Here is a 27,196-nt window from a genome sequence, read left to right on the forward strand (position 1 = left end):
TCATGGAATTTATTTTTATTGTGGTGAAAATACACGTGACAAAGCATACACCAACTCAATAACTTCTACAGGTACAATTCAGTGACATCGATTACATTCTTTAAGTTGTGCACCCATGCTGGAGCTTATGTTCCTAAGAAATCGAAAGACGACAAATCATAAACAAATACGTCAGAAGGTGCGGGTATTTCAAAGCCCAACGCACCTCCCTCCCTCATTCCGCATCCCCCGCTCCGGCTCCCTCAGCTCGAGGTCCTCCTCTGGCCCTATCCTGACGCCACGAGGTTGAGAGCGTTTGTGTCCGGCTCCACCTGCCCAACCCAGCAGTCGGGTCAGACACAGCAGAATTAATAAAACGAAAATAGAGTAAGAGAACGGGCGGCCCAGCACTGGCACGGCTTCACATCTTGGAATGCGCATGCACAATGACCGATCACATCCGCGTTCCGAGAACCGTGCGACTGGGCCTGCCCTAGCGCAGGCGCACTGGGGGCTGCGGGAGTGCTTCCGCCTCCCCTTCGCCGCCGTCGCCATGGCCGCGCCAGCCCCGGGCTTCATTTCAGTCTTCTCGAGCCCGCAGGAGCTAGGCGCTTCGCTGGCGCAGCTGGTGGCTCAGCGGGCAGAGTCCTGTCTGGCGGGAGCCCGCGCCCGCTTCGCGCTCGGCCTGTCAGGCGGCAGCCTTGTCTCGATGCTGGCCCGCGAGCTGCCCGCCGCTGCTGCCCCCGCCGGGCCCGCCAGCCTCGCGCGCTGGACGCTGGGTTTCTGCGACGAGCGCCTCGTGCCCTTCGATCACGCCGAGAGCACGTACGGCCTCTACCGGGTGAGAGCTACGGGGGCCGCCAGGGATCATGACAGGGCGGACCACGCCCACCGCCTAAACCCAGGTTGCGGAGGCTTCCGGGCGTTGTAGTGAGGTGGGCCACGCCTACCGCCTATACTCCGCCTACGCCGCTGTGGTCCTATCGGGTTGCACACTGCCCTCTCCCTAAATCCTAGGTACGCGGACCACCTGGGGTCTTGCTGAGCGGGCCCTGGCCACCGCCTAAATCCTTGCGACGGGGGTTGCCGAGGGTCAAACCTTATCCTCTGTTTTTATCTGTGTAGAAGCCTGGGAGCGGTCGTCTGGCTGCCGTAAAGTCCCACTTAGGCTACGCCACCCTCTTTCCCTGGGAGGGCTGTGCGGGCTTAGAAATCCCACCTTTGTTTTATCCTATGTGTAGGAAGAGGGCATGGCGTGGGAAAGGGCTGGCGGTGAGACAGATTGGCCGGTCCAGCGACCTGGAGAAGTTTGTCTGGCGTCCTGCTCCAGCCTGTGCCTTGCATTGTGCGGAGTCAAAGGCCGGGGGTGTCGAGTGTTCCACCGGCCACGCCTCCCCGTGCAGCCTGGGCCTCAGTTTCCCTGAGTTCTCGGTGGTGGTCAAGTCGGCTGCTGCTCTTAAGGTGTCTGGTCTTGTTATTTTGGCCTCTGTAGAGTCAGACGAATTGATACAGTGGCTGCAACGATGGGTCCAAACATAGCGAAGATTGTGAGAATGGCGCGGGACAGAGCAGTGTTTCCTTGTGTTGTACAGAGGTGGCTATGAGTCGGAAACGACTCCATGACAGTAACAACAACACAGTCCGGGACCTACCGTGTTTTACAAGTAGGGAAATAGGCTGGAGGAGCTGTGGCCTGCCCTGGGTGCCCGGCTATATGAGTCAGCCCCCCTCCTGTCTGGAACGAGAATAACCTGGGGAAGGTAGGGAGGGGCGAGCTTGGCCAGGAGCCACAGGTCACCTGAGCCAGGCATGGTCCCTGCCCCTGGTACTGACCTTGAGGAAGGTGTTCTCTTGCTCCTGGCAGCAAAGATGAGCCTAGCAAGGAAATGGGGGCAGGATGGAGGGGACCCTCAGAGGTGTCAGGCAGGTAGATGCAGGGGGACCCACGGTCCCGGTAGAGAGGGCCTGGCAGGAGCTCAGAGTCCAGGAAACTGGTGGAGAAGCAACGTTGGGTGTTCGTGCACTGAAGCAGTTCTAGGTTCCACAAGGGTTTACCTTGTTCTGGGCGTGACCCAGCGGTGCTTTTGTTTTTCCTAAGAAGGAACATTTGCCAAATGCCAGCCTGGTGCTGATCACTTCATCCGTGTCATCTCATGAGTCCCCACTGTAGCCTATGAAGCAGGGCTGCTGTTACTCCTGTTTCACAGATGATGCAGTGTGATAGATGGCTTTTATACAGCCTTTCTCCATGGTTTTGTAACTCTCACCAAATGATTGGGTGGGGCTATGCAAATAAGGTGCTTGTGGCCCACCAAAGGGATTGTTCAGTTTGCTAATAATGCAGACAAGGTGCATGGTACCCTTGTGCGGGTATGGAACGCTAATTAGGAGATTGGTCAGTTTTGCCATCCCACTAGGCAGGAAGCGTGGGGGACTTCACTACCACCAAGAAAGAAGATCTAGGAGTGGAGCACATCCTTTGGACCCAGGATCCCTGCCCTGAGAACCTCCTAGACCCTGGAGACAGAGATGGTGAGAAGCAACAGCAGAGAAATGGCAGCAGTAGAGGCAGCAGAACCAGAAGACCAGCAGGAGATGGTGCGGTGGGCTTCCCAGGCCACAGAGCAAGAGAGCTGAGCGCCTTTGGCCAGGGGACTTGCTGTCAGAGTCGGGTGCCTCTGGCTACTTGTTGGTGGAGCTAGGCTTGCCGACCCACTGAGCTAGAGAGCTGAGTGCCTTTAGGCTTAATGGCAGAGTAGGATGCCTCTGGTCACTTTTTGGCAGAGCTAAAGAGCTTTGTAACATTTGCCCTATCAGGACAGAGGCCAGGCTGAGGGCTAAGGGCCGGAGAGAAGCCTGCTTGCAGGCACGGCTGAGGAGAGGCTGTCCTGATCAAAAAACTGTATCCTGAGTTGTTTCCGATCCTGAAGTGTAACCTGTTAATTTCCCCCCGCCCCAAGAAAAAAACCATAATTGTGAGTACTGTCTGTGAGTTCTGTGTGGCCATTGCAATGAATTATTGAACCCAGCAGAGAAGTAGAGTGTGTGGGAGTGATGGTTGGCGTCAGTATTGGTTAAAAAGGTTGGAGAGAAGAGGTGTGTCTACCTCGGCCTCATGGGAATCAGCCTTGGGCAGTTGATCTTGATTGTCCTCTCCCCGTGTGAAGTTAGAGGAGGTCAGACGCCAGCACCAAGCCATTTTTACAGATGGGGACCCTATGAGGTTGAGAGAGGACCACTCACCTGCCCAAGTCACTCAGCGAGTCACAACTGAGTTGGGACTTGAACCTGTCCTACCCACACCTGGGGACACATCGAGACAGAGCATGCTCAGCGTCCTACTTCTTCAGCGACCTCCCTATGGGCCAAATTAGAAAACCAGAATTTTGTTCCTTTCTTGTCACTTTGCACAACTTTTTAAGACTTTTTTAGAAACACTTTAAGATAAATGTACTTGTTTAGGTTGAAAAAAACAAAAGCCAACAAAACAATAAAAGAGAAAGTTGCTCAGATGTTGAGCACTCCTTGTAGGTGGGACCCCGTGCTGGGCGCTGGGGACGCAGTGGGGAGCTTGGCAGAGCGGGCTCCGCCCTCACAGGGCTCTGAGAGAGGAGAGGCCAGATAGTGAAATTAATAAGCAAAACCCGGTCAGCGCATTAACGCAAAGCCACGTAGAAAGGTGTAATGGGAAGACTGTCCACGAGGTGGCGCCTGGTGGAGTCCAGCAGCTCCTCTGTGAGGGCTCCTGCACAGAGGGTGAGTGGTGGCTGTGATTTTGTCCCTCTGTCTGGCAGGCCCAGCTGCTGTCCAGGCTGCCTATCCCAGAAGGCCAGGTGATCACCATTAATCCCTTGCTGCCCGTGGAGGAGGCAGCCGAGGACTATGCCAAGAAGCTGAGAGAGGTGAGTTCTGAGGGGGCCCAAGGGAGGCTACGCCCACACATCAGCCATGCCCCCACATCAGCCATGCCCAGGATGTCGGTTACCTGTATGTGGCATTGTATAGGGGTCACCCGCAGAAACTCTCCTGGGAGCCATCAGCAGGCCTCTTCCCCTTTGAGGCTTCCCCTCTTGGAAAGCTTCTGCCTTCCCAGAGTCCACAGCCCTGCCCTGGGGCATCCAAGCTGGTCTGATAACCTGGTAGTGGGCCTGGGTCCCTAGCTTTGCAACAGTTGTGTCCCCAGATCTGTGACTCCTGGCTGGCCCGACAGGTGAAAAGCAGAAGTTCGTAGATTAAAAAAAAACCCACTGCCGTCGAATCGATTCTGACTCATAACGACCCTATAGGACAGGGTAGAACTGCCCCATAGAGTTTCCAAGGAGCGCCTGGCAGATTTGAACTGCTGACCTCTTGGTTAGCAGCCATAGCACTTAATCACTACGCCACCAGGGTTTCCATTCATAGATTAGAGTGTCTTTTATCACAGGTGAGGCTGAGCGTTCCTTCCTGGGTGTCTTAGTTGTCTAGTGCTGCTGTGACAGAAATACCACAAGTGGGTGGCTTTAAGGAACAGAAATTAATTTTCTCACAGTTCAAGAGGCTAGAAGTCTGAACTCAGGGCACTGGCTCTAGGGGAAGGTTCTCTTTGTTTGCTCTGGGGGAAGGACCTTGTCTCTTTTCAGCTTCTGTCCCTCAGTTCCTTGACCATCTCCAGGTGGCGCCTGTCTGCCCCCATCTGTGCTTCCTTGCTTCTGTACCTCATCTGCTCCTTTTATATCTCAAAAGTGATTGGTTTAAGATTACACTGATAGGGCCTCATTAATATAACAAAGAAAACCCTATTCCAAATGGGATAGCATCCGCAGGTACAGGGTTAGGATTCCAGCACATATTTTGGGGGGATACAGTTCAATCCATAGCACTGGGTTAAAGCCACTTGCATTTCTGTTTCTGACAACTGTCCCTTGGTGCCCTCTGAGCCCCTCCTTAATACCCTGTCTGTGCCATCCTCTCCCCAACCCAGGCCTTCCAAGGAGACTCCATCCCAGTCTTCGACCTGCTCATCCTGGGGATTGGGCCTGATGGCCACACATGCTCACTCTTCCCAGACCACCCACTCCTGCAGGTGAGCATGACACAGACCCCTCAAGTCCAAGCCCCAGCCTTGGCCACCTGTGGCTGCTGGAGGGAGGGCTGCCTGCCTGCTGGGTGATGCTTTGAGCTGGGGTTTGAGCCAGTCTCTGCCAGCCAACCTTACGGGGCAACCCAGGACAAGACGCTGAACCCTCCTGAGCCTCCCTTGTTTACCCGTCTGAAAATGGCGGCCTTGAATCAGCTACCATGGCTGGTTGAGATGGGGTGGGGGGATGATGTATGGACCATGCCTGGCATGGAAAAAATGCCCGGGAAGTAGAAGCGACGCTGTGCTTCTGCCTGCATCCCGGGGTTCCCTCCCACAGGAGAAGGAGAAGATTGTGGCTCCCATCAGCGACTCCCCAAAGCCACCACCTCAGCGAGTGACCCTCACACTTCCTGTGCTGAACGCAGCCCGAACTGTCATCTTTGTGGCAACTGGAGAAGGCAAGGCAGCTGTTCTGAAGGTAATGGCCGAGGGCCCTGTTTCTAAGAATGTCATGGACACATGGGCCCTGGCCCAGGGCCTCAGGGTAGAATATGACCCCAGGTGTCACTGTGCCAGAAACATCAGATCTCAAGATAATTCAGTAATTCTTAGGTCAAAGGGAAGATCAAAACTGCAAGTACAAGCTATTTAGGAATTAATGATCATGAGATGAAATCGATGAGATGAGGCCAGAGCTGCACTCAAAGGCAAATTCAGTGTCGATAAACAAAGTTCCACTGACACACGGCCAAGACCATTTGTTCACATATTGTCCACAGCTGCTTTTGACTACAACGGCAGTATCGAATGGTTACAACAGAGACCATATAGTCTGCAGAGCCAAAAATACTGACGATCTGGCCCTTTGAAGAAAAGGTCTGCCGACCCCTGAATTAAACTGAGACGTCCCAGGGTGGCACAAACAGTTGTTTGTGCTCGGTTACTAGCTATAAGGTTGGTAGATCAAGTCCACTCAGGGGCATCACAGAATAAAGGCCTGGCAATCTTCTGTGAAGGTTGCAGCCAAGAAAACTCTTATGAAGTGATTCTGCTCTAACACATGGGTCCGCCGTGAATCAACCCAACAGCAACAGGTGTAGTTTTTGGTTTGGAATTAAACTGTTGTGTCCTTCTAATTATTTGAAGCTGGGACAGCTGGGGAGTCCCTGGGTGGTGCATATTGTTAAGCACTCAACTACTGGCCAAAAGGTTGGTGGTTTAAACTCACCTAGAAGTGCCTCAGAAGACAGGCCTGGCAGTCTACTTCCAAAAGGTCACAGCCTTGAAAATTCAATGGAGCAGTTCTACACGGCATAGATGGGGTTGCCATGAGTCAGAATTGACTTTAAGGCACATAACAACAAGGACAGCCAAGTAGGGTGGTATCCAGTCTCCAGGGTTCGAGAATCATGTCCATTGGGGGTTCTGGAGCGCTGGGGGCACCAAGTGGGTGGCTGCCACCAGGGCCCCGACTCCTGACCCTGCTCCTCCCACCGCAGCGCATCCTGGAAGACCACGAGGAGAGCCCGCTCCCCGCCGCTCTGGTGCAGCCGCACACGGGGAAGCTGTGCTGGTTCCTGGACGAGGCGGCCGCCCGCCTCCTGACTGTGCCCTTCGAGAAGCACTCCACATTGTAGCCCACTGGGCAGACACCACAGTTGGGACCACATGTACCTGAGTGGCAGGGGCCTTCCAGAGCTGGGCGCCACTCGCCACCATGCTCCTGAGTGTGTTTGAGCAAAGCCACGTGGCACTTCCAGAAGCCATGAGGGCTCGGTTGTGGCTTAACTCATGGGCCATGACTTTGAGCAAACTGGATATTAAAAGAAACATTGGTCGGAGTCTCATCTGTCTTTTGGTCCTTGGTGGGCAGTGGACTGCGGGTGCCCAAGTTGAGGCCCTGACCCTTGACCGGTGTGTCTCCTAGACAGAGGTCTCAGCCTGCACCATCCCTGGGGAATGGGCCCCTCATTTGAGTGTCCTGAGGCCACTAGAACAGAGAACCACATGCTGGGGCACTTAGAACCACAGTCAAAAATAAGAGTGTCACCAGGGCTGTGCCCCTTTGGAGGCTCCTTCCTTGTCTTCTCCAGCTCCTGGTGGCTCCAGGCAGTCCTGGGCTTGTGGCGCATCACTCCTGTCTCTGCCTCCACTGTCACATGGCCCTCTCCTCTGTGTCTTCTCTTCTTCTGTCTCTTATAAGAACACTGGCCATCGGATTTAGGGTCCACCTTAAACCGGGGTTGATTTCACCTTGAGACCATTAATCACACCTGCACAGACCGTATGTCCAAACAAGATCATGTTCACAGGTCCCAGGGATTAGGACATGGGCATATCTTCTTGGGGGACACAACTCCACCCTCTCCACACCCCCTTGGCCAGCTCCCACTGCACACATGGGGTCACTTGTGACCACTGTGTCCTGAGGAGCGGGCCTTCTCAAAGCCTTGAATATACAAAGGTGCCTGTGGAGCAGCTGGTGGCTGCCCAGGGCCTCAATGTCAGGCCCACCTCAGGCTCTGCGGGCCCTGTGGTGCTGAACCGGAGGAGGGAATTGAAACCACTGAGAGGTGTGGCTGAAACCACTGAAAGTAAAGTTTCCCCCAACGGTTTCATCAGGCCCAGAAGTGAGAGTGAGGAAGTAGGACTGAAAACAGGTTGAGAAACAGTGGGGTGGGGGGAGGTAGGAGGGGAAGCAGTGAGGGGTTGGGTAACAGGTGGCCGTGACCCCCCACCATGGGCAGAGGCAGAACTGTTGTTAGGTGCTGTCAAGTTGGTTCTAACTCATAGCGACCCTGTGCACAACAGAACAAAATACTCCCCAGTCTTGCGCCATCCTCACAACTGTTACCATGCCTGAGCCCGTTGTTGTAGCCACCGTGTCAGTCCATCTCATTGAGGGTCTTTCTCTTCCTTGCTGACCCTCTGTTTTACCAAGCATGATGTCCCTCTCCAGGGACTGACCCCTCTTGATAACATGTCCAAATTATGTGAGACATAGTCTCACCGTCCTTGCTTCTAAGGAGCATTTTGTTTGTACGTCCTCTGAGATTTGTTCGTTCTTTTAGCAGTCCATGGTATATTCAGTATTCTTCGCCAGCACCACAGTTCAAAGGGGCCAACTCTTCTTCAGTCTTCCTTATTCATTGTCCAGCTTTCACATGCGTATGAGGCAAAAACACCATGGTTTGGGTCAGGTGCACTTTAATCCTCAAGGTGACATCTTTGCTTTTCAATACTTTAAAGCGGTCTTTTGCAGCCGATTTGCCCAATGCAATGAGTCTTTTGATTTCTTGACTGCTGCTTCCATGGGTGTTGATTGTGGATCCAAGTAATATGAGGCAGGGCAGTGGGCCGAAAAGAGGGAAAGTGAAATGGGACACTGAGACCCCAGGGAAGGGTCTCCACACAGGGGATCCCACTGGGGTTGTTACTGTTTCCTGTACCCTTCTCCCCAAAGCCCTCAGGGTGAAACCTGCTCCCCTCCCCACCCAGCCTAGGAGGCCCTGTGTGACCCCTGTAACCTCCCACTCACTTTCCCTTCCATCTGACCTTCACTTACCCCGGTCCAGTCCACCCACCTCCTTGCTGTTCCTGGAACCAGACACTTTCATTCCCACCCCACGGCCTTTGTACCTTGCATGCCCACTGTCTGGAGTTCTCCACCTCTTGGCATGGCCACTCACTTCCTTCAGGTCTTGGTGCAACATCATCGTTAGCCCCCATTGAGATTTCCTCCAGCCTGGAGCCTACCCCAGGAATTGTCTATTACTTTAGGGAGGGCCTTAGGAGCCTCACCCCACTCTCAGCCAGCGCTGGGGGCTCAGCTTGCAGGCTTTGGCACTGGGGCAACCCCGATATTTAAAGGAGTCTTTTTTTCTCATCTCTCATTGTCTTTGGTGGGCACCGGGCCTGTGCTGCTTACAGCTCAATGAAGCCTGAAGACCCCCATTAGATCACAGATCACATTTCAGCATAGAAAGCAGACTCAGTCCCATTCATTCATCCATTCATTCAGCAAAGACCAGGGACTGGAAAAGCAGGTGATGAGGTGGGAGATAGGACTCACCAGCTGCAGTCCAGAGACAGCTACTGTGATGGAGGATGCACTGGCATAGTCGGAGCACAAAGGGGATACCCCACTAGTCCAGGGGTGCAGGCACTGCCCCCCAAGAGGCTGGCATCCAAACCAAGGCCTGAGGGATGAAGACCAGAGACAGGTACTTGAGGGAGGAGGGTGTGGTCCAGGTGTGTTCCAGGTGCCTGGTGCCCTGTGAGGGCAAAAAAGACTTGGAGGGGGCACAGGGCAGATGATGGGGTCTGCAGGGAGCTGCAGGTGGCTGAGGGGCTGCAGAGGGAGGGAATGTGGAGTGAGGAGGCTGGTGTTTCCCTGAGACTGAGAGGGAGCTGCAGAGTGCTTGAAGTCAGGGTCAAACCTTGGGTTTGGGGGGTGGGGGGTACAATGGAGATGGGGGGCTCGGGTTGTGGAGAAGGGACTCCCGAGAGACACAAGGTGAAATGGGGAGGAGGTGATTGGTTGGTTGAGGGGCAGGAAGGAATCCAGGACAAAGCCTCAGTGTCCTCTAGTCCCTGCTCCCTTTCTGGGCCCCCCAGCGCCACCCATCATCAAGGACCCCAGTTCCCACTCCCTTTACACCAGCACTGACCCCGGGGGCTGAGGGTATCTCTCCTGCCTGGGAACTCCTGAAGGCTGGGTGGGAGCTGGGTCCTCATCCCTGTCATTGCCCAGTAAGTGGTGAGCACAGTGGGGGAAGGACACCAGGAATTAGATCCCCCCATCCTAGCCCAGAAAAGGAGCACTGAAGGTGCAACTATTAAGTGCTTAGCTGCTAACTGTAAGTTCGAACCCACCCAGCAGTGCCGTGGAAGAAAGGTCTGGCAATCTGCTTGCATTAAGATTACAGCCAAGGAAACCCTATAGCCCAATTCTACTCTGTCACGCATGGAGTTGCCATGAGTAGGAATCAACTCCACTGCAGTGGTTTTTTTTTGGATCCCATCGCACCCCTCCCCCCCACTTTCCTGCCCTTACACACCAGTGACTGCTGGCTGGTCCTGCCAGATGTCTACTCTGCATCCCTCAGGCATCCCTCCTCTGAGGCCAGACGGCCAACACATCTGTCTCCCCAGCCCCAGACCGGGTCTTGACAGAAGGCAGAAACGACCAATTTGAGGCAGCCTGGGCCCCCAGAGAGTGGGGAGGGTGCAGGTGCAGGGGAAGGAGTGGGGAAAGAAAGGGGAAAGGGGGGAAGCCCCGCACCCGGGCCTGCTCTGCCTCCAGACCAGGCTGGTCTCCGGAGCGAAGCGGCGGGCCTCCCCCGTGCCCTGCTCCCAGCTGCCTCTGTGCCAAGGGACCTGGGGCTGAGGGAGTGATAGGGGTGTCGGCCTTTACTCACAGGACAGCCCAGAGAGCTCAGACCAGGATGGGCGGGCGGCCCTCGAGCCCCCTGGACAAGCGGCAGCAGCAGCATCTGAAGGGTGAGCCGGGCAGGTGATGGGGTAGAAGTTGGGCGTGTGGGGTCAGGACGAGGGTTGTCAGACTCAGTACGGGTTGCTGTAAGTTGCTGTTGGGTCCACTCTGACTCATGACGACCCCAAGTGTGCAGAGTAGAACTGCTCCATAGGGGTTTTCAAGACTGTGACCTTTCAGAAGCAGATCACCAGGCCTTTCTTTCAAGGTACCTCTGGGTGGGTTCGAACTGCCAACATTTCAGCTAGTAGTCAAGCGCTTAACCATTTGCACCAACCTGGCACTGTCAGTGTGAACTCCAGATAAGCAATGAATAGTGTTTTTGTGTAAGTATATCCCAAATATTGCAAGGGACATACTTATGCTAAAATAAGTATTTGTTATATATCTGAAATTAAAATTTAACTGGTTTCTGTCTTTTAGTTTTTAACTCTGATGACCTTATTCTGGGGTTCAGGATGGGGTTGGGGCCTGAGCCTAGGTGGGGATGTCCCAGACCCAGTCAGGCCCAGCCCGGTGGTCTTCTAGAGGGGCAGGGACAAGTAAGTCCCTCTGTGTGGTTCCCAGGAACTGAAGCTCAGTTCCCAATTTGAGACCAAAAGCGGTTGGGAAGGACTCAGTACCTAACGATTCCCTCTGCCCTTTAAAAAAAAAAATTGAACACCTGCTGGGGACCTCTACTGTCATTGGGTCACAATCCAGGAGCCGGTGGTCAAGATGAGGCTGGAGGGGTGCAATGGAGTCAGCAGGTAGGAGATGTGGGAACAGCATTCCCTTTGGGGGAACAGCATGTGCAGAGAACTGTCAGACTGACCAAATTTGCACCCTGGCTCTGCCCCCACTCTGCGACTACGGGCAAGTGACTGTCCCTCTCTGGGCATCGTTCTCCCATAATGAGACAGCAACAATACCTGCCTCACAGGGCCATTGTAAGAATTCAACGAATTACTTTACCCAGTGTCAAGACTTTTTTCCTTTAGTAGTTGAAACAACATAATGATTTGTTTCTCTCTCAGAGATGTGCTGAGGTAGGCAGGCTGGTAGAGTTACAGCCTGAGCTCCTTCCATCTTGAGGTTCTGCCATGCCTGGCCTCCAGGCTCAAGGTCACTTTGTGGTACGTGATTGCTGCTGTGGCTCCAGCCATCGGGTCCACAGTCCAAGTAGTAAAATGCAGTCAAGAGCACATATCTGAAGGCGACAATTTAAAGAACTTTAACAGCTGGGTAGTCACCTCCTACATCAGGATACAGAACACTTCATCATTCTAGAAAGTTCCCATGTGCTGGGATAGGGTGTTTAAAAGATTTGAAATTTGGAAATAGTGGTGATGGTTGCAAATGATGGATGTAATTAATGTCACTGAATTGTACATGTAAAATTGGTTGAAATGACAAATGTTTTGTTATACATGTTTTTACCACCAATAAAAAAAGAAAGCTTTTGAAAATCTCCCTAGATAAGGGACACAAGGAAATTTTGGGGGGCAATGGATCTGCTCAATTGTGGTGATGGTTTCATGGGTGTGTAATGGCATCAAAGTTCTTGAAATTGTGCACTTTAAACACAATAAATGATGTCCAGTGTGCATGAAGGGGTCCCTGGGTGGTGCAAGGAGCCCTGGTGGCACAGTGGATAAGCGTTCAGCTGCTAACCAAAAGATCAGCAGTTCCAATCCACCAGCTGCTCCTTGGAAACCCTGTGGGGCAGTACTGCTCTGACCTATAGGGTCACTAAGAGTTGGAATCCATTTGATGGCAAGGGGTTTAGTTTTTTTGTTTGTTTGGTTGGGTGGTGCAAACAGTTAAGCGCTTGGCTACTAGTTTGAATCCGCCAAGAGGCACTTTGAAAGGCCTGGCGATCTACTCCTGAAAAAATCAGCCATTGAAAACCCTGTGGAGCAGTTCTACTATGACACACATGGAGTCACCATGAGTCGGAATCCATTTGATGGTCACAGGTTTGATTTGGTTGTTGCGCATCAATTATAAGTTAGGCTGAGTCGCCTAAACCCCCGCCCCTCACAGGTTGCCACGCACTACAGGGAAAAGTGCTGCAGAGGGTTCTGGGTGAATGGCATTCGGAGCAGTCTTTTGGACAGTTTTGGGGTAGAGGTAGGAGGCCACGGTGGCTTCCCTGCTATCCTGCCCTCTCCCAGGCAGGCCTGCGGCCCCATCCAGCTACCTCACCATCCTCCTGTCCCTGTTCCCTCAGGTCAGGTGGACACTCTGCTGAGGAACTTCCTGCCATGCTACCGTGGGCAGCTGGCCGCCGCTGTCCTATGGCAGATCTCCCGCGAGCTGAACCCCCAGGAGCCCGCAGGGTGCCATCTGTTTCGCAGTAAGGTGGGTGGGCGTAACTGGGTGGCGGGCTCGGGTGGTGCTGGGGGGAATCTGCTAATTGCAGCCTCCTCTCTGGCCACGTTCCAACCTCCAGACCTTTGCGACCACCTGGGGCGACTTTAAAATATTCATTCATCCATCCATTCTTTTTTTTTCTTTTTTTTTTTGCCTATTTAACGTTTTTCATGTATACAACTTAGTGACACCAATTATACGAATCATATGCAACCATCACCAGCAATCGTTGCCAAGTTTCCCATCGCAGTCAACAAACTCAGTGCTTCACCAACAATGACTCCCGCTTTCCCTTCCCTCCCGCCCTGGTCACCACAAATAAGTTTTTCTCTCTCTACATTTGCCTATTTCATATAAGTTGGATGATACAATATTTGTCCTTTTGTGTCTGGCTTCTTTCACTGAGCCTAATGTTTCAAATTTCATCCAAGTCGTAGCAGGTGTCAATGCTATGCAGGCGCTTGGGCGGGCGGCGCAGGGCGGAAGCCTCAGAACCGGTGCGGCTGTTCCCTCGTGGGTCTATTCTCAGCGCTGCGCAGTGGACAAGCTGTCCCTTCCGAGCTTTCCCGGAAGCCATTTTCCGCACTTGCTGCGGTTCCCAGTCCGAGGCGCAGTGGGGTCCGTGACCGGAGCTCGGGCTCCCGGTTCTCAGCTCGGTGACCGGTCCAACCTCTTGGGGTGGCCTCTGAGGCCACTTCCATTGCGGGGCAGGTCTCTTGAGTGTTTGTTTTCCCGAACATGTTGTGTGTTTATTGACTCAGACTCATAGAACTGCTTCTGTGTGCGCCCCGCTTCCCGGGTCGGGGCCGCGGTGCAGGTGACACCCGGTAACATTTGCAAGGGCTTAAATCAGGGCCCGCTATAAGGTGCTTAGGAAACGAAGAATCACACGACGCAGCGCTCCCAGCCCCACATTTGGGGGCGCCAGACAGGCAGGCGTTTTCCGCGCTGTCGGGACTGAGGGACACCCGCTGCGCCCCGACGTCAGCCCGTCCCTCCTGGCAGAAACTGCCCCGTGTTCGCGAGCACCGAGGTGGCCTGACCCAGCTGCGTGGCCAACCGCCCCGGTGGCAGCCAAGCTTCTGCGTCCTGCGAGGGGACGGCCGACTGGAGTGGTTCAACCACAGGGAGGTGAGCCCGGGGCCCTGGTCCTCAGCCTCCGCACCTCTCCATCCTGCCCTGCCCTGGCATTGGTGTGAGGTCCCGGCTCCCAGCATAGTGAGCCCTCCCGCCCTTCAGTTGCCTGTTCTCAATCATCTAGTATGAATTCAGTCCCATCCTGGGTGCTTGGCCTGGGGTGGGCGACCATCTCGCTTCATCCCGTGCGTGCCTAGGTAAACTGAGGCTTGGTGGGCGGCGGGGACTCAGTCGTAGTCACTGGTGAAACCATGTGGGGCCCTTTGCTCATCGTGGCAGTGCCTACTTCCCAGGCAGGGAGCTCAGGTGGGTCACTTACCTCCCTGGGGCTCAGTTTCTCTCTCTGTGGAATGGGATGCTGACTGCCCATGCCACATGGGGCGTCTGGGATTCAGTGAGATAATCTCATATGCGCTTGGGATCAGCTGGGCACATAGAGGGTGCTAGAGGCATGAGGGTTGCGTAGAGGTAGGAGGGAGGACTTCCTCAGTTTCCCCAAAACCTTCCCTCAGGTCTAAAGTTGGGGCATGGAAGTCACAGGTTAGACTCACCCTAAAATCCTAAACCTGTTCTTCTGGTGGCTTTTGTAGGAATATGAAAGTGGGGGCAAGCCCCTTGGTTCCACAGCCCTGACGGGGTACACGGTCCTGACCTCACATCAAGAGTATCTCCGCCTGTTGGACGCTCTTTGCCCAGACCGCTCGGGTTAGTCTCCTGGGACCACATGGGGTGGGGAAGCTCCCTTACCGAAGCACTGCTGACGTTTGGAGGATTGTTCTCTGTGGTGGGGCCCTCCTGTGCACTGTAGGGTGTTGAGCAGCATCCCTGGCTTCCACCCACTTGATGCTAGTAGCAACTCCCCAAGTCCTGATAACTGAAAATGTCACCAGACATGGCTGAGTGTCCCCTGGGAGCACAACCTCCCCGGGTGAGGACATTACTCTAGAAACACCCACATCCACTCTCGCCAGGGTGAGAGGGAGAGTTAGGTCACCTGACCAGAATCAAAGTTGCTGTTGCTAGGTGCCGTTGAGTCGGTACCTCATAGCTACCCTATGTACAACACAATGAAACACTGCCTGGTCCTGTGCTATCCTCACAATCGTTGTTATGGTTGAGCCCATTATTACAGTCACTGTGTCAATCTATCTCGCTGAGGGTCTCCCTCTTTTTTGCTGACCCTCTACTTTACCAAGCATTATGTCCTTCTCCAGGGACTGATCCCTCCTGATGACACGTCCAAAGTATGTGAGACTTGGTCTTGCCATCTTTGCTTCTAGGGAGCATTCTGGTTGTAGTTCTTCCAAGACAGAATTGTTCGTCCTTTTGGCAGTCCATGGTATATTCAATATTCTTCGCCAACACCACAATTCAAAGGTGTCAACTCTTCTTCGGTCTTCCTTATTCATTGTCCAGCTTTTGCATACATATGTTGCAATTGAAAATACCATGGCTTGGGTCAGGCACACCTTAGACTCAAAGGTGAGATCTTCATTTTTTTTTTTTTTTAACACTTTAAAGAAGTCTTTTGCAGCAGATTTGCCCAGTGCAATACGTCTTTTGATTTCTTGGCTGCTGCTTCCATGGGCATTCATTGTGGATCCCAGTAAAATGAAACCCTTGACAACTTCAATCTTTTCTCCGTTTATCACGATGTTGCTTATTGGTCCAGTTGTGAGGATTTTTGTTTTCTTGGTGTTGATTAATCTATACTGAAGGCTGTGGTCAAGAAATCAAAAGATGTATTGCTGTGATGCTGGAAGGCTATACCACCAGTATTTCAAATACCATCAGGGTCACCCATGGTGGACAGGTTTCAGTGCAGCTTCCAGACTAAGACAGATGGGGGGTGGGGGAGGTGGGGAAGGCCTGGCTATCTACTCTCAAAAATCAGCCAATGAAAACTTTATGGATCACAACATAACATCGTCCAACTTGCTTGCTTTGGACATATTATTAGCAGGGATCAATCACTGGAGGAGGACATCATATCTGGTGAAGTAGGGGGCCAGTGAGGGTGAGGGAAACCCTTGGTGAGACAGGCTGGCACAATAGCCACAAAGATGGGCTCAAACATTCAAGACACCTGAGGATGACAGGCAAGATGGGGCAACATTCCATTCTGTTGTACATAAGGTCACCTGAATTAGAGTTAACTTAATGGCAGCTATCTCTCTTCCTAAGCATAGAGCTAGGAAGTGGTGTGCCAGCTCATACTCAGGCCTGGCTGACTCCTTTGAGCCATCAAAGGTGGACAACAATCAGGGCTCAGCCCTATCTTGGATTGATTGGTGATGTCTGCCCAGGGAGCTGTGTGGAGGATGCTGAGGCTGGGAAACAATGCGGGGATGGATTAGTGATGTCTGCTCGGGGCTCATTAGGAAGACAGCCCACAGTTCTCCAGGACTGCCCTCAAGCCTGGTACTGCTGGAATAAGGACAGTGGCAGCAATAATCACTATGGCTCATGCCATGCCAGGGGCAACAGACCATGCCAGGGGCTGCTCTAGGTATTTCATGGACATTTTCTCCTAGCGAATGAATGATGGACTGTAGGGTGAATGAGTGAAGGCGTGACATTTTCTGTCTGCTTTCAGGAGACAATGAACAGGAAGAGCCAGACCCCCTCCTGGACATGCCTGAGAGTTTCCCCCTCTTCCTGCAGCACTCCTCTCGCCAGCACCTCTGTTTCTTCGCAACCACTGGGGAGGCACAGCGTGCCTGGAAACTGGCCCTCCAGGGTGGCATCCGGCTTCGGGGCACTGGTGGGTCCTGGGAAGGCTAGGCAGAGGTGCGACACAGGCTCCGGGATCACACGTGCCCCTGCTGCCTGTGAGAACTTCTCCAAACCTCGGTTTCCTTATCTGTAAATTTGGTTGTTGGGGAAGGCAATTAGTTAGGAGTGGCCAGGACTGTAATGGGGACAGTGCTGCGGAAGCCCAGCCTGGGGGTCAGGGAGGGCTTCTCAGGAGTTGAAGCTGGGGCCTGAAGAAGATGAGGGGCCAGCCAGGTGAAGAAGGTAAACATTATCTACACAGTTTAAACAAGCCCAGTTGGAGAGGCGGCTGGGGGCTCCACTCCTTCTAGGCCCCGCCCCGCTAGGCCCGGCCCCAGAAGGTCCCGCCTACCCTCCTAGACCCCGCCCCTTTCCCCTACCCCACCTGCAGTTGCCCACAAAAAACAAACCAAACCCGTTGCCCTGGAGTGATTCCAACTTCTAGCGACCCTGTAGGACGGGACAGAGCTGCTCTATAGGGTATCCAACGAGAGCCTGGTGGATTTGAACTGCCAATCTTTTGGTGAGCAGCCGTAGCTCTTAACCACTAAGACATCAGGGTTTCCGGCAGCTGCCTAAAGGGGGCGCCTTTTCCTACCTGGTACAGAGGCGCCTTATGGGCGGGTGGTGGTCCTAGGGGCGTGTGTCCCAGCACGGGGCCCTGTCTGTACAAAGGCCCGCAGGTGGGCGAGACTCGGGTGTTCAGGGACCTGGTGGGGAGAAGCAGGAGGGGGGTGGAGATGGGCGGCTCCTCTGGGTACTAGGGAGCCCCTCAGTCCTGCAGCGCAGCCCGGCCCCCGCTGCCCGGGCCTTCCTGGACGCCGTGAGGCTGTACCGGCAACACCAAGGCCACTTTGGCGACGACGACGTGACCCTGGGCTCGGACGCCGAGGTCAGTCCTCACCTGCGCGCCTGCACCTGGACACCCAAGCCCCACCTGGCCCGCCAGGCCCCAACAGCCCCCTTCCGCAGGTGCTGACGGCGGTGCTGATGCAGGAGCTGCTGCCCGCGCTGCGCTCCCAGACCCTGCCGGGCCTGCGGGGAGTCGGCCGCGCCCGCGCCTGGGCCTGGACCGAGGTAAGGCGGGGTGGGGGACGCGTGAAGGGCCGCTGGTGGGGGGTGCAGGCCGGGCCGCCCAGGATCTCCTACCCGCGACTGTCCCGCCTTAACTTGTTCCCTGTCTCTCCATCTCCCGTCTCTGTCTCTCTGTCCCCTCTCTTCGGCTGTCCCCCGCGCCCCTGGCCCATGTGGGTCCTCGTGTCTGGTCCTGCAGTTTCTGGACGCCGTCCACGCGGCCATCCTGGCCGGGGTCTCTGCGGAGCTCCGCGCCTTCCAGCCCGAAAAGGAGGAACTGCAGGCCACCCTGGAGAGGACGATCCGTCCCGATGTGGACCAGACGCTCCGGCTGCGGGCGCGGGTGGCGAGGAGGCTGCGGGGTGAGGCTGGGGGACGCCTGAAGGGAGGGGCGGGGCAAGAGGAAGAAAGGGGCGGACTGGGGGCGGGGCCTGCCTGGAGAGGACCAGGTCCAGAGGGGCGGGGCCGAGAAAGAAAGGGAAAGGGGTGGGCCTGGGGGGAAAGGAGGGGCGGAACCTTGCGAGAACCTGAGGGGAAGAAAGGGAACACGGGGGGATGGGGGGAGCGAAAGAAGAGAAAAGGGGGGCAGGAGGGTAAGGCCTGAACGAGGAAGGGATCTGGCCGGGGACTGAGACGTGGCGACGGGGCTACAGGCGGAGTCGGAGATGGGGCGGGGCTGTGGGAAGGGGCGGGCTGGAGGAAGGGGCGAGGCTGGGTGGGTGAGGGGCTGAGGGAGGGTGGGCGCCCGGGTAGTGGTGGGGTCTGCCCTGGGTTGTCCGGTCAAGAAAGTGGAGGTAGCCACTCGGTTGAATCCCGGCTCTGTACCCCGGAGCTGTGAGCCTTTGGGCCGGTCCTCGGTTTCCTCATCTGTAAAATGGGGGAGAGGCGGGTGCTCAGAGTCTGCGTTCCAGTCCACACTGGCCTGTTGAGGCCATGCGGTTCCACCCCGCCATTTGCTGGAGCACCTCACGGAGGGGACCCCAGGCCAGTGTATTCTGCCCTCAGCCGAAGTTCAGGGCCCCTTAGAGTCGTGCCTGCGCCGGGAGGTGGATGCGCAGCTGGCCCGGGTCACGCAGAAGCTGCTGAGCACCATGGGGGCCGCACTGGCGGCGGTACGGACCCTCCTCGCGCAAGGCATGGACCGCCTATTTCGCCACCTGCGTGGGAGCCCCTCCGGCGCGCGCCTGCGCAAGGAGGTGAGCTCTGGCGAGCAGGGGCAGTGTGTTACCTTGACAGAAAAGTTGCAGGAATCTTGTATCTTTCCTGTTTAACAACCTCGGGAATTTGTTTTAGCCTGCTTTTTACTTATAGAGGACCTCGGCGCATTCCCCTTGTTCATGTTTATTATGTCACTGGGCACCGCTTAAACGCGGGGGGTGGAGAAGGAGAGGCATTTTAGCAAAACCATTCTGGGGTCATCTTCCCCTCAAACTCCTCTTCCTCCCAGTCCCCAGCTTCAGTTACAGGGCTACACCCAAAGCCATAAAGTTCTGCCCGATGCAAGTAAACTCAATTCATCTGCTATTCATTGGGCACCTACTACCTGCCAGGCACCACCAGGCACCTGTCAGTTTGTGGTACTGTGGTGGCTTGCCTGTTGCTATGATGCTGGAAGCTAATAAAAAAATAATATATGTATTTTTTGCTATGATGCTGGAAGCTAATAGGCCACTGGTATTTCAAATACCAGCAGGGTCACCTATGATGGACAGGTTTCAGCGGAGCTTCCAGACTAAGACAGACTAGGAAGAAGGACCTGGCAGTCTACTTCTGAAAAAATTGCCCAGCGAAACCCTTATGAACAACAGCGGAACATTGTATAGTGTTGGAAGATGAGCCCCTCAAGGTGGACCCCAAAAAAAAAAAAATCAAACTCATTGCCATTCGGTCCATTCCAACTCATAGCGACCCTATAGGACAGAGGAGAACTGCCCCAGAGTTTCCAAGGAGCGCCTGGTGGATTCGAACTGCCAGCCTTTTGGTTAGCAACTGTAGCATTTAACCACTGTGCCACCAAGCTTTCCTCGAGTTGGAAAGCACTCAAAATATGACTGGAGAAGAGCTACCCCCTCAAAGTAGAGTCCACGTTATCAGGAGGAACCAGTCCCTGGAGAAGGACATCATGCTTGGTAAGGTAGAGGGTCAGTGAAAAAGAGGAAGACCCTCAAGAAGGTAGATTGACACAGTGGCTGCCACACTGGGGTCAAACATAGCAATGGTTGTGAGATTGGTGCAGGACCAGGCAGTGTATCACTCTGTTGTACAAAGTGTCACTGTGAGTAGGAAACCAACTGCTCGGTGCCTAACAACAACAACTATGTGCCAGGCAACTTTCGATTCACTGTTAGATTTCCATTTCATAATCACCTTCTCTAGGGACTTGCCCAGAATCCCTTTGCCACCCCAGCTGCCCGTGTCTCCCACATCATAGCAGTGTTCAGACACTTCTGTGGTTGTCTGCCTGCAGTTTGTCTCCTCCAACATGACCCTGAGCTCCTTGTGGGCAAAAACCGGGTGGAATTACTCCATCTCAGTTGCCCCAGGGCCCAGCACAGAGCAGGCATCAGGCCATCGTCATAGGTCCCAGAGGGACTCAGTGTGTCTCTTTTCCCTCACCCAAACCAGCACTGCATTTTATCATTTTTCAGTGTTTATCATTTTTTAATTTTTTTCTCTTTTTACTATGATGAAAACATACGAACGACAACATCTGCCAACACAACAACTTCCACATTTACAACTCAGTGACCTTGATTCCACGTTTTGTGTTGTGCTGTCATTATCAGTATCCTCGTCTGAAACATTCCACTGCCATTAACAGAAACTCAGTGTCCCCCAAACAAAAACTCCCCCTCCCATCTCTGGTAACCGTGAATAATCTTTGTTTTCTATATCTTTACTTATTTCATATAAGTGAGATCATACAATACTTGTCCTTTTGCAGCTGACTTATTTGGCTCAGCATAATATTTTCAAGGTCCCTTCATGTGGTAGCATGCATCAGGACTTCATTTCTCTTTATGGCTGAGTAATGGTCCATTGTATGTACAGAGCACATCGTGTCTATCTGTTCATCTACTGATAGACCTTTAGTTGTTTTTACCTCTTGGCTATTGTGAAAAGTGCTGCAACGAACACTGGTGGACAGGTTTCTGTTTGCGTTCCAGTGTCTACCTTTTTATATCCATCTAATGGCCTCAGGAGCCTTGGTGGCACAGTGGTTAAAGTGCGCAGCTGCTAACCAAATGGCTGGTGGTTTGAACCCACCAGCTGCTCCATAGGAGAAATATGTGGCAGTCTGCGCCTGTAAAGATTACAACCTTGGAAACCCTATGGGGCAATTCTACTCTGTCCTATACGGTCACTCTGAGTCGGAATGGACTCGGTGGTAGTGGGTTGGGTTTGGTTTTTAGAATGGCCCCTGGTGGTGCAATGGTTAAGCACTCCACTGCTAACCCAAAGGTTGGCGGTTTGAACCCACCCAGCGGCTCCACAGAAGAAAGGCCTGGCAATCTGCTTCTGTAAAGATTACAGCCATGAAAACCCTATGAGGCAGTTTTACTGTGTCACATGGGGTCTCTATGAGTTGAAAATTGACCCGATGACACCTAACAACAACAACAACGATGGACCCTTGCTCTTGCTTGATTTTGCATTCTTTGGTGATGACCTGGGCATGCCATGTGTCCATTTGGGTTTCTATTTCTGTGAATTGGCAGTGGGGTCCCTGGCCCCACTCTTCCGTCTGTTTTCCTCACCAGCCACCTCTGGCACACAGGTCTATTCGTTCGGGGAGATGCCGTGGGACCCAGAGCTGATGCAGATATGCTACCGAGAGGCTGAGCGGAACCGGGAGCGCCTGCAGCAGCTGGCAGCACCTTTTGGCTTCCTTGGGATGCAGAGCCTTGTCTTTAGAGTTCAGGATATCGCTCAGCAGGTGAAGATGGTGGAGGGGGGTGGTGGGGCATGACTGGCAGGTGTGTGCTGGGGACCTCAGGACACCATGATGACCGAGGGGGATCTGGCCGTCCCTTTATCCCCCAGGATCATGAGCTCAAGACCAGGCAGTGACCATGCCAAGTGGGCAGGGCTGTGGTGGGGGACACTCACACAGGATGTGCCCTAAGGAGATGCCTGGCTGATCTCCAGGGACAGAAGTGCTTCCTGAGGAGGGGCCTTCCACGCTGGGACAGTGGTGGGGGGGATGAGAGTGGAGCATGTTCCAGGGAGAGGGAACATCGAGGATAAGTGCTGGGAGGTGAGAGTTTGGTTGCATTTGGAGGTAATTTAGAGAGGTTGGATTGTAGGTTTTGGTCCCTGGGTGGCACAAATGGTTTGAGATTGGCTACTAACCTAAAGGTTGGAGGTTCGAACCCACCCAGTGGTGTTTCAAAAGAAAGCCTTGGTGTCTGCTTCTGTAAAGATTACAACCAAGAAAACCCTATGGAGCTCAGTTCTACTCTGTAACATGTGGGATTGCCATAGGTTGGAATTGACTCCATAGTAAGTTTTTTTTTTTCCTGGTTTGGAGTAGGGGGAGATAGGCTGGTGAGCTGGGCAGGGTAGATCCCACAGGGACTTGAGTACTGGGATACGGAGCCAGCTCTGTCCTGTGGCAATACAGAGCCACATGAATGAGTTATACGTGATTCATGGCTTACAAAGCTCCACTTGCCATGAGGATCAGGGGCTGTTGGGGACAGGAGTGGAAGTGGCAGAGTTGTTCAATTTGCACACCGCGCAAGGACATGGTCTGAGGGAGCTGGACTCCAGCCAGCTCTCCACTCACCAAGCCAGGCACCCTGGCCTGGAATCCCTTAAAGGGAGGGTGCTTTCTGCCAATGCGCACAGATGTGCCCTGAGTGGACTGAATGTCCCCCAATGTCGGAGCATGGATCCTGGGGTCACCCATCCCTCCTCCCACAGCTCATGGCCGATGCTGCAGCCACCTTCCTGCAGCTGGCCGACCAGTGTCTGACGGCGGCCCTGGACTGCCAGCAGGCTACCAAGCAGCTGGAGAAAGTCAGGGGGCGCGTACTGAAGGTAAGGCCGGTGGGGCACACTGGTGGGGCCTGGAGGTCAGACGGTGGCTGGAGGGCTGCTCGGGTGTGTCCCGCAGAAGTTCGAGTCAGACGGTGGCTCCGCGAAGAGGCAGTTCGCCCGCGAGTGGCTGGTGCGCATCTTCCTGCCGTTTGTGCTGGGCCAGCTGGAGCCAGGCTGCAAACTGGTGAGCTGATGATGGCCGCACAGGCAGTTCCTTGAGTGTGACCGAGCTCAGGGTCCCTGTTTTAGTTATCTAGAGCCGCTGTAACAGAATTACTGTGTGGTTGGTTTCAAAGAACAGAGATTTATTTCCTCACAGTTTGTGGTTATTGTTATTCACTGCTGTCGAAATCAGCCCCTGACTCGAGATGACTCCATGCACAATGGCGTGGAAGGCAAGAATTCTACCACTGAATACCACCACTGCCTCTTCCTCAGCGTTTAGGAGGCTAGAAGTCCGAATTCAGGGTGCCGGCTCTAGGGGAAGGCTCTCTCTGTCCACTCTGGGGGGAATCCTTGTCTCAGCTTCTGTAGTGTTCTTCTTTGTGTTCCTTGGAAATCTCCACGTGGCATCCATCTTCCCCCGTTTGTGCTTGCTTGTCTCTCTGCCTAATCTGTTCCTTTTACGTCTCAAACGTTGTTGTTGTTGTCAGGTGCCATCGAGTCAGTTCTGACTCATGCGACCCTATGTACAATAGAACGAAACACTGCCCGGTCCTGCGGCTCACAATCGTTGCTATGTTTGAGTCCATTGTTGCAGCCACTGTGTCAATCCATCTCATTGAGGGTCTTTCTCTTTTTTGCTGGCCCTCTACTTTATCAAGCATGTTGTCCTTTTCCAGGGACTGGTCCCTCATGATAACATGTCCAAAGTATGTGAGACAAAGTCTTGCCTTTCTTGCTTCTAAGGAGCCTTCTGGCTGTGTATCTCAAAAGTGATTGGGGTTAAAACACACCCTAAGCTGATACGGTCTCATTAACATAAAGAAAACTCTATTTCCAAGTGGAATTACATCCACCACTATGTTGTCGTTAGTTGTCATAGAGTCGATTCCGACCCATGGCAACCCCTGTGTGTCAGAGTAGAACTGATTCATAGAGTTTCCAATGGTGGTAACCTTTCAGAAACAGATCACCAGGCCTGTCTTCCGAAGCACCTCTGGGTGAGTTTGAACCACCAACCTTTTGGCTAGTAGTCAATCGCTTAATTGTTTGTGCCACCCAGGGACTCCTTATCCACAGGTATCAGAATTAGGATTTCCAACACATATTTTTGGAGGACACAATTCAATCCATAATAGACCATTAGAAACTTTTGTTCCCTGAGCTCCTGGGCTCAGCTGATGGCTCCTCTGGGCTCCCACAATCCCTCTGCTTCCCCCATGAGCACACTTGTTACCCTGCATCTACCATGTGATGCCTGGGGTGGGGTCTTATACACATTGTGTCAGCGGGTGACATGGGCTTTGGAGACAATGGAGGAGGCAGATGGGGAGTGGGTGGAGGGTGCCGAGTGGTTAGAGAGGGTCTCATTGAGAAGATGACGCTTGAGAAGGGACCTGAAGGCATGAGCCGCATACTGGGAAGGGGAGAAGGGCATTCAGAGAGCAGGCACAGCTTGTGCAAAGGCCCCAAAGCAGGGCTGTGCCTGGTGTGTTGGGGGAATGGTGAGGAGGGGGATGTGGCTGGAGCAGAGTGAGCGAGAGGGAGGGCAGGAAAGAGGAGGGGGATCATGGGGGCCAGGCCATGTGGGGCTCAGGGGCACAGAGAGGGGTTTGACTTAGGTGTTCATAGAAATCTCCGGACACCAAGGAAGTGACTGGGGAGGAGGGGGTCGTCACAGTGGAGACGACCACCCTAGTCCCAGTGAGGGGGGATTTGCTTTGTTATTTTATCCCATGTGTTAGGTTACAGAGAAACAGAACCAAGAGAATGTGTGTGTGTGTATATATATGTTGTTGTTGTTAGGTGCCATTGAGCTGGTTCCAACTCAGCAACCCTATAGGACAGAGTAGAACTGCTCCATAGTGTTTCCAAGGAGTGGCTGGTGGATTTGAGCTGCTGACCTTTTCGTTAGCAGCCAAGCTCTTAACCACTATGCCACCAGGGCACATACACATATACAATACATATATTCTACATATTGGTGAATTACCCAATAAGCAAGGTAAGCATGGGCTTACTTGTGCTTACTGCTTACTTATCTGTTATGAACAATTTCACATGTTTTTCATTGTGAAAGCATATGAAATCGTTCACTACAGATTAGTAAGTAAGCACAAGGAAATCTGTGCTTACCTTGCTTACTGGATAGTCTGTCCCTGTCAGGGATTATAAATTTGAAAATAGGCTTTGATTCTGTAAGAAGGCACTGTGAGGTTGGAAGACAGACAGATGCCAGCCATATCTAGCAGAAATTTTGATGTGGTGAAAAACTGTGAAATTGTTCACTACAGATGATCTAGTAAGCAAGGTAAGCACCGTGCTTATCTTGCGTATTACATAATCCGCCCCAATGTATGTATATGTATATTGTTTTATTGCTGTTAGGTGCCCTTGAGTTGATTCTGACTCATAGCGACCCTGTGTACAATAGAATGAAACACTTCCTGGTCCTGTGCCATGCTTACAATCGTTATCCTTGAGCCCATTGTTACAGCCACTGTGTCAATCCATCTCACTGAGGGTCTTCCTCTCCTTTCCAGACCCTCTCCTTCACCAAGCATGATGTCCTGCAGGGACTGACCAGTCCTGATAACATGTGCAAAGTATGTGAGACGAAGTCTCGCCATCTTTGCCTCTAAGGGGCATTCTGGCTATACTTCTTTCAAGACAGATTTGTTCATTCTTTTGGCAATACATGGTATATTCAATTCTTTGCCAACAGCATAATTCAAAGGCATAAGTTCTTCTTGGGTCTTGCTTATTCATTGTCCAGCTTATGCATGCATATGAGGTGATTGAAAACACTGTAGCTTGGGTCAGGTGCACCTTAGTCCTCAAGGTGACATCTTTGCTTTTTCAACACTTTAAAGAGGTCTTTTGCAGCAGATTTGCTCAATGCAACGCGTCTTTGATTTCTTGACTGCTGCTTCCATGGGGGTTGATTGTGGATCAAAGTAAAATAAAATCCTTGACAGCTGCAATCTTTTCTCCATTTATCATGATGTTGCTTATTGGTCCAGTTGTGAGGATTTGTATTTTCTTGATGTTGAGGTGTAATCCATACTGAAGGCTGTAGTCCTTGATCTTCTTCAGTAAGTGCTTCAAATCCTCTTCACTTTTAGCAAGCAAGGTTGTGTCATCTGCATATCTCAGGTTGTTAATAAGTCTTCCTCCAATCCTGATGCCCTGTTCTTCATATAGTCCAGCTTCTCAGATTATTTGCTCAGCATACATGTTGAATAAGTATGGTGAAAGAATAACCTGATGCATACCGTTCCTGACTTTAAACCACACAGTATCCCCTTGTTCTGTCCGAATGACTGCCTCTTTTTCTATGTACAGGTTCCTCATGAGCACAGTTAAGTGTTCTGGAAATCCCATTCTTCGCAGTGTTACCCATGATGTATATACATGTATGTGTATGTAATGTGGAGTCCCTAGGTGATGCAAGCGGTTCATGTGCTCTGCCGGTAACTGAAAGGTTGAGGTTCAAGTCCACCCAGAGATGCCTAGAAAGGAAGGCGTGGAGATCTACTTCTGAAAAATCGGCCATTGAAACCCCTTGGAGCACAGATCTAGGGCACCACGAGTCAGAGTTGACTCAATATTAACTGTTTTTGTAAATATATATACTTGATAGAGGAAACCCTGATGGTGTAGTCTTTAAGAGTTCAGCTGCTAACCAAAAGGTCAGTGGTTGGAATTCACCAGGCACTCTTCGGAAACCCTATAGAGTAGTTCTACTCTGTCCTATAGGGTCTCTATGAGTCGGAATCAACTTGATGGCAATGGGTTTTTTTTTTTTTTTTTTTTGTTTCATACCTAGATAGATAGGTAGGTAGGTAGGTAGATAGGTACGTAGGTAGGTAGATAGACAGAGAGAGAGATATTTACTTTAAGGAATTGGCTCATGCAACGGTGAGGGTTGGCAAGTCCAAAATTTGTAGGCCAGGCCGCAGGCTAGAAACTCCAGCAGGATTTCTATGGTGCAGTCTTGAGGCACAATTCCTTCTTTTCAGGAAATATTCATTTTGCTCTTTACGCCTTCGGCTGATTGGATGAGGCCCACCCACATTCTTGAGGGTCATCTCCTTAGAGTCAGTTGATTGCAG

The 27,196-nt window shown here is 52.8% G+C and overlaps 2 protein-coding genes and 1 long non-coding RNA gene across 4 annotated transcripts in view; 2 read left to right on the forward strand and 1 right to left on the reverse strand.

Annotated features, from left to right (window-relative positions):
- LOC135230680 (uncharacterized) lies at positions 1-10,201 on the reverse strand. The gene is made up of 3 exons (XR_010321259.1): positions 10,102-10,201; positions 9,114-9,240; positions 1-8,793 (listed from the first exon to the last, which is right to left on the reverse strand). It is a non-coding gene; the product is annotated as an uncharacterized LOC135230680 (long non-coding RNA).
- PGLS (6-phosphogluconolactonase) lies at positions 533-6,882 on the forward strand. Its single transcript, XM_003413026.4, has 5 exons — positions 533-820; positions 3,774-3,881; positions 4,943-5,044; positions 5,379-5,519; positions 6,541-6,882. The coding sequence occupies exons 1-5, from the start codon at positions 533-535 to the stop codon at positions 6,676-6,678; spliced, it is 777 nt and encodes a 258-aa protein (XP_003413074.1). The 3' UTR covers positions 6,679-6,882.
- NIBAN3 (niban apoptosis regulator 3) overlaps positions 10,155-27,196 on the forward strand; it is a 23,046-nt gene continuing 6,004 nt past the window's right edge. Inside the window, exons 1-13 of one of the 2 annotated variants that reach the window (XM_003413270.3) lie at positions 10,155-10,239; positions 10,464-10,543; positions 12,748-12,878; positions 13,896-14,021; positions 14,618-14,732; positions 16,624-16,791; positions 17,579-17,694; positions 17,775-17,879; positions 18,076-18,238; positions 18,882-19,072; positions 21,655-21,813; positions 22,803-22,919; positions 22,996-23,103. In XM_003413270.3, coding sequence (XP_003413318.1) covers positions 10,489-10,543; positions 12,748-12,878; positions 13,896-14,021; positions 14,618-14,732; positions 16,624-16,791; positions 17,579-17,694; positions 17,775-17,879; positions 18,076-18,238; positions 18,882-19,072; positions 21,655-21,813; positions 22,803-22,919; positions 22,996-23,103 — 1,554 coding nt within the window. In that variant the 5' untranslated portion in view covers positions 10,155-10,239; positions 10,464-10,488. The other variant, XM_023552245.2, reaches the window with a different exon arrangement.

Source organism: Loxodonta africana, chromosome 3 (genome assembly GCF_030014295.1).
Source record: "Loxodonta africana isolate mLoxAfr1 chromosome 3, mLoxAfr1.hap2, whole genome shotgun sequence".
Taxonomy (NCBI): domain Eukaryota; kingdom Metazoa; phylum Chordata; class Mammalia; order Proboscidea; family Elephantidae; genus Loxodonta; species Loxodonta africana.